The 5,309-nt window shown below is 47.3% G+C and overlaps 2 protein-coding genes across 3 annotated transcripts in view; both read left to right on the top strand.

The window, feature by feature from the left end:
* Positions 1-1,461, top strand: part of LOC104938304 (E3 ubiquitin-protein ligase RNF4) — a 2,788-nt gene extending 1,327 nt beyond the window's left edge. For both annotated transcript variants that reach the window (XM_027278763.1, XM_027278761.1), the window contains exons 3-8: positions 1-95; positions 167-246; positions 353-365; positions 495-618; positions 758-809; positions 1,101-1,461. The exon at positions 1-95 is cut by the window's left edge and continues 50 nt beyond it. In XM_027278763.1, coding sequence (XP_027134564.1) covers positions 1-95; positions 167-246; positions 353-365; positions 495-618; positions 758-809; positions 1,101-1,250 — 514 coding nt within the window. In that variant the 3' untranslated portion in view covers positions 1,251-1,461. The remainder of the gene's footprint in view (positions 96-166; positions 247-352; positions 366-494; positions 619-757; positions 810-1,100) is intronic.
* Positions 1,462-2,290: 829 nt separating this feature from the next.
* On the top strand, positions 2,291-5,238 carry sqstm1 (sequestosome 1). Its single transcript, XM_019265187.2, has 8 exons — positions 2,291-2,617; positions 2,848-2,943; positions 3,316-3,593; positions 3,944-4,088; positions 4,171-4,239; positions 4,325-4,518; positions 4,647-4,836; positions 4,914-5,238. Exons 1-8 carry the CDS (start codon positions 2,455-2,457, stop codon positions 5,075-5,077), a joined length of 1,299 nt encoding a protein of 432 aa, XP_019120732.2. The 5' UTR covers positions 2,291-2,454; the 3' UTR covers positions 5,078-5,238.
* The last annotated feature ends 71 nt before the right edge of the window (positions 5,239-5,309 follow it).

The raw sequence follows: 5,309 nt of genomic DNA, 5'->3' as shown, positions 1-5,309 counted from the left end.
CACCAAGGCTAGCAGGACGGCTAACATTAGCAGGACGTCTGATGGTGACTCCGCCCCCACAGAGACCATCGACGTGATGGACAACACAGAAGACAGTCAGTACACGAGTTATTCATCTTCATCTTCATCATCATCATCAGGTCAATAATCAGCCATGTGTGTTCAGGTGTGGAGGAGGTCGTGGATCTCACCTGTGAGGGATCAGAAGCTACTGTGGTTGACCTGACCCACAACGACTCAGTACTGGTACTGGTACCACCAACACACTGACAAACACACACTGATACACAGCTGTGTCTGAGCTGATTAAACAAACTCTTCTTTTTCTTTTGATGCTCCTGTGATGATCCAGCTGGTGGACGAAGGTAAACTTTATTTCTTTTGTGTCAGTTGTCATGTTTAAATAAAGTTTCACATCATTAAACAGTTAATGTTTCATTGACAGTTTAAAAAAAGTTTCATTGACAGGTGTATGTCTGCATGTCTTCCTTCAGGTCCTCAGAACAGGAGAGTCACAACAGGTGAGAGTTATGTCGTCAGCAGTGATGAAGACGAGGACACTCCCCCTGTCCTCAACGCTGCAGTAACGTCCTCACTACAGACCAACAGCTCCTCCAGGTAACCATCGCAGGTCACAGACTGATCCATCGCAGGTCACAGACTGATCCATCGCAGGTCACAGACTGATCCATTGCAGGTCACAGACTGATCCATCACAGGCTGGTCTGTAGTGATCAGTCGACTCTGTCTCTTTCAGGTCGATTCCGGGGATGATCAGCTGTCCTGTCTGTCTGGACTCGTACTCTGAGGTGAGACTCAAACACACCTGAGATCTGGACCAGGTGTAAAGACGGAGAGCAGCTCTCTGTCAGCGTTCCTGCTTAACGAACACTCCTCATGTGAACTTGAACACGTTAATTTAATGACGCACACGTAACAAACATGTTAATTTATTGACCTGAACATCCAGTCCAGACTGAAGACTTCCTTATTTGTGATTGGTCATTTGCTGAGGACTCCACCTCTGACCATTGTCATGTGGCCTGTTAGGTCAGTGTTCTGGACTTCTGTGTTCTGATTGGCTGTCCTGTCCTACACAGATCATAGAGAGTGGCCGATTGGTCGTTTCCACTAAATGTGGTCACGTGTTCTGCAGCCAGTGTCTGAGAGACGCTCTGACATCATCACACACCTGTCCCACCTGCAGGAAGAGACTCACCCACCGCCAATACCACCCCCTTTACATCTGATCACCATGGCATCGCTGTGACATCACACACCTGAGCTGCTGCTGTTCTCCAGTGATGTCACCAGTGACATCATCAGATGTTTTTTTTTTTTTTTTCAAAGACTTTGTTTTATCCTGATCGATGTACAGTACTGATGATTGATTATTGATTAGTTAGTTCTGATGTTTCGTTGATTAAATGTGTCAGTTTCAATAAATCACTTCTGTTCAAATCTGTTTGTTTACAAAACAACAACAGGTGAGTCAGAGAGGTCACATGACACTATCAGTCCTCATGTGTCTCTGTCAGTCATCGTTGTGTCAGTCCTCATCTGTCTCTGTTGGTCCTCGCCTGTCTCTGTCCAGGTTCAACCGATCCTTGTGCAGCCACCATGCAGCTCTGACGAATAACGGCAAGGAAACAAACTGAGCGTGCTCTGTTCAGCCCCAAGCACGTTGTCCTCTGTTTATTTCTGGTTCTGACTCACCCTGACTGGTTCAGCAGAACCCTGTGGTCCATTAACTAGGTTCTGTTGTTGGTCCCTGACCCTGTCACTCTTTCAACTTTATTGTCCAGCCCTGATGCATTCTGGGAGCATGGTGTGTTTGTGTTTATCCTGTGACTCTGACTCACACATCACAAGGCCAATGACTCACCTTCACCTGACACCAACTCTGCTGCTGATTGGCTGCAGGAACATCCAGTATTGTGATGTCACACCTTCTGGAAACAACCAGAACAGATTTCAAACCTGCGGTCAGCTTCAATGAGTCGATAAAATAACAAACATCTTTATTTACAAACTTTATTTTATTACATTTCATCTTCTGAACTTATACATTTGATTTAATTTTTTTTATTGTTGATCAATATTTTAGTCTCATGATGACGCAGCACATTTTCCTCATACTGTTCACGTGACTCAGGGGAACTTCCCTCTTTGGAAAGCGCCTCGTCATTCCTCGGCCTCTGATTGGCCGTCAGGGCGGGACTCCGTCAGCGAACCAACGGTAGGCCGCGTCAATGTTTACTTCTGGTGACGTTTATCGCATACGTAAACATAAAGAAGAGGAGCGTTTTCCAAGCTGCGTCACTAAGTTTCTCACTTCGTTTGTAAAAGTTCTGTTAGAGTCCGGTTCCGTCCGTTTGGTCCAGTCTGCTCGGTCCAGAGTCTGTTTTACTTGTTTCGGCTCAGTGTCTGCAGTGCCCCGGAGTCTGCTTCAGGATGTCGGTGACTGTGAAGGTTTACCTGCTGGGGAAAGATGAGGCGGTGAAAGAGGTCCGGAGGTTCGCGGTGGATCAGGACGTGTCCAGCAGCTTCGAGTACCTGAACCGCAAAACTGCAGGAGTGTTTAACAATGTGAAGGACTTTAACATGTTCTACAGAGGTAAATGTATAATTATTATAACATGTATAGGTACAACATACAGAAGTTAATATATTTATAAATACACATATAAATATATAAATGTAATAATGTTTGAGGAGTGTTTGATAACCATCAGGTTTGTTTAAACTGAGTTTAGCCTGAGATGACTGACACCTGTGTGGGCGGGGCCTGTGAGCTCAGGTGTGATGATGATGATGATGATGATGATGATGATGATGATGTTTCAGATGAAGATGGAGACCTGGTGGCCTTCTCCTCTGATGATGAACTAATGATGGGTTTGGCCTGCATGAAAGACACCACCTTCCGCGTCTACATCAAAGGTACAAATACCTGAACCTTACCTGATCATGACCTGAACTTTACCTGAACCTTACCTGATCATGACCTGAACTTTACCTGAACCATACCTGATCATGACCTGAACTTTACCTGAACCTTACCCGATTGTTACTTGAATATTACCTGAACATTACCTGATTGCTACCTGATCATGACCTGAACCTTAACTGATTGCTACCTGAATGTTACTTGAACATTACCCGAACGTTACCTAAACCTTACCCGATCGTTACTTGAATATTACCTGAACAATACCGGATTGTTACCTGAACCGTACCTGAACATAACCTGATTGTTACCTGAACCGTACCTGAACATTACCTAATCATTAAAGTTATGTTGATGACTTTCAGAGAAGAAGGAGCACCGCCGTGACTTCCCTCTTCACGCCTTCCCTCCCTTCACCTTTGGACATCCTCCTCCTCCACCCGGAGCTCCTCTGGGCCCGCCCCCTCATATGGCCCCGCCCCCCGCCCTGCACCCTAATGTCACCTGTGACGGCTGTGAGGGTCCCGTGGTGGGAACTCGCTTCAAGTGTTCGGTTTGCCCGAACTACGACCTGTGCTCCGCCTGCCAGGCTCGAGGGACACACACTGAGCATGCTCTGCTGCCTATCTGGCACCCGCTGCAGGTGAGCTGCCGCCTATGCCAACAGGTGATGCCACAGTATACCTGTCCTGTGACATCACTAGTTGGCGGTGGGTGTGGCCAGACTTTTACATTACATTACATTACATTACATTGCGTTTAGCAGACGCTTTTATCCAAAGCGACTTACAGAGGAGGACCTAAGCTGACAAAGGTGTAAAGGACACAGAGTAGTTGTTAGTTTTGTTAGTGTTGTTAGGCAGGGAAGCATTCTGGAAACAGAAAGGTTTTTACAAGTTTTTTAAAGGTAGAAAGGGATGTTGAAACCATTCAGTCGATTATTAGTCAGTGTTTCTATGCTTTAATTTTGAAATCCGTGCTTTGTGACTGCAGTGGTTTCCTCGGGGGAAGTGGATGAAGAGGATGAGACACTGCATGTGGAACCAGAACCAGAACCAGAACCTGAGTCAGGACCAGGACCAAGACCAGGACCAGCCCGGATCCTCCAAACCTGCTGCTGACAGCAGCACCCCCTCTTGTCAGTAATCTAATCAGTGATCAATAAACTGAGTTTAATGACTCATCAGTGACATCATCACTGACCTTTGACCCCTTTGCAGCCTCACAGGCCAACGTGGACTTCCTGAAGAATATTGGAGAGGGCGTGGCCGCCATGTTGAGCCCACTGGGTGAGTGATGTCATTGGCCCAGGTTCAGCAGCCTGCACAGGAAGTGATGTCAAACACTCAAACAGGAAGTGATGTGTTTCCACAGGTATCGACGTGGACATTGATGTGGAGCATGAGGGCCAGAGGACCAAGGTGACTCCGCCCCCTCAGGGAGCGGCGTCAAAGGTAGACATGGATGTGGGTGGGGCCAGTGATGGGGGCGGAGTCAGTGGTGGAAGTGGAGCAAATGATGTGGGTGGAGCCAGCAGTGATGGTGGAACCAGCAGCGAGGGGTTAAAGGTCAGTTTGTTACCTGAGCTTCAGGTAACTATTAACTCAATGACTGAATCAAACTGTTACCATGGAAACAGGCCCACAAGTCCGGTCTAAATGTAGACCACTAAACTGACCCGGTCTGTGCTCTCCAGGTGAGCAGAGACTCTGACGAGGAATGGACTCACCTGAGCCCGAGAGAGGTCGACCCCTCCACTGGAGAGCTGCAGTCCCTTCAGCCTAGGGACCAGGACCAGAACCAGGATCCCCCGTCAGGACAGCAGGGTCCACCATCAGGACCAACAGGTCTGAGGGAGGCAGCTCTGTACCCTCACCTGCCTCAAGGTAAGACAGTTGGCCTCCGCTGAGGCTTGGATTGTTGTGATGACATCACCTTTGACATCACCTCTGACCCTCCACAGAGGCCGACCCCCGCCTGGTGGAGTCCCTGTCTCTGATGCTGTCGATGGGCTTCACAGATGAAGGCGGCTGGCTGACTCGTCTCCTTCAGGCCAAAAACTTCGACATCAGCGCCGCACTCGACGCCATCCAGTACGCCAAACAGCTCCGCCCACACCAGCCCTGATGTCATCGTCATGTCACCGCTAATCTCATCATCTTACTTAACCAATGACATAAAACATGTTATACCTGTCAGATTGTTAAAAGTAATCTGATTACTGTTAATTAATACTCTGATAGTCTTCTTCAGTTATTGTTTGTTGATCAATAAAAACTTTAACGAGTTTTGTGTCTTCAGCTTCATTTGAATAATTTGAACGTCACTGTGATGTCACAAAAACAAATGAGTCTTCATG

Source organism: Larimichthys crocea, chromosome I (genome assembly GCF_000972845.2).
Source record: "Larimichthys crocea isolate SSNF chromosome I, L_crocea_2.0, whole genome shotgun sequence".
Taxonomy (NCBI): domain Eukaryota; kingdom Metazoa; phylum Chordata; class Actinopteri; family Sciaenidae; genus Larimichthys; species Larimichthys crocea.
Note: the sequence above shows the minus strand (reverse complement) of the source record. Positions and strands in the feature narration are given on the sequence as shown.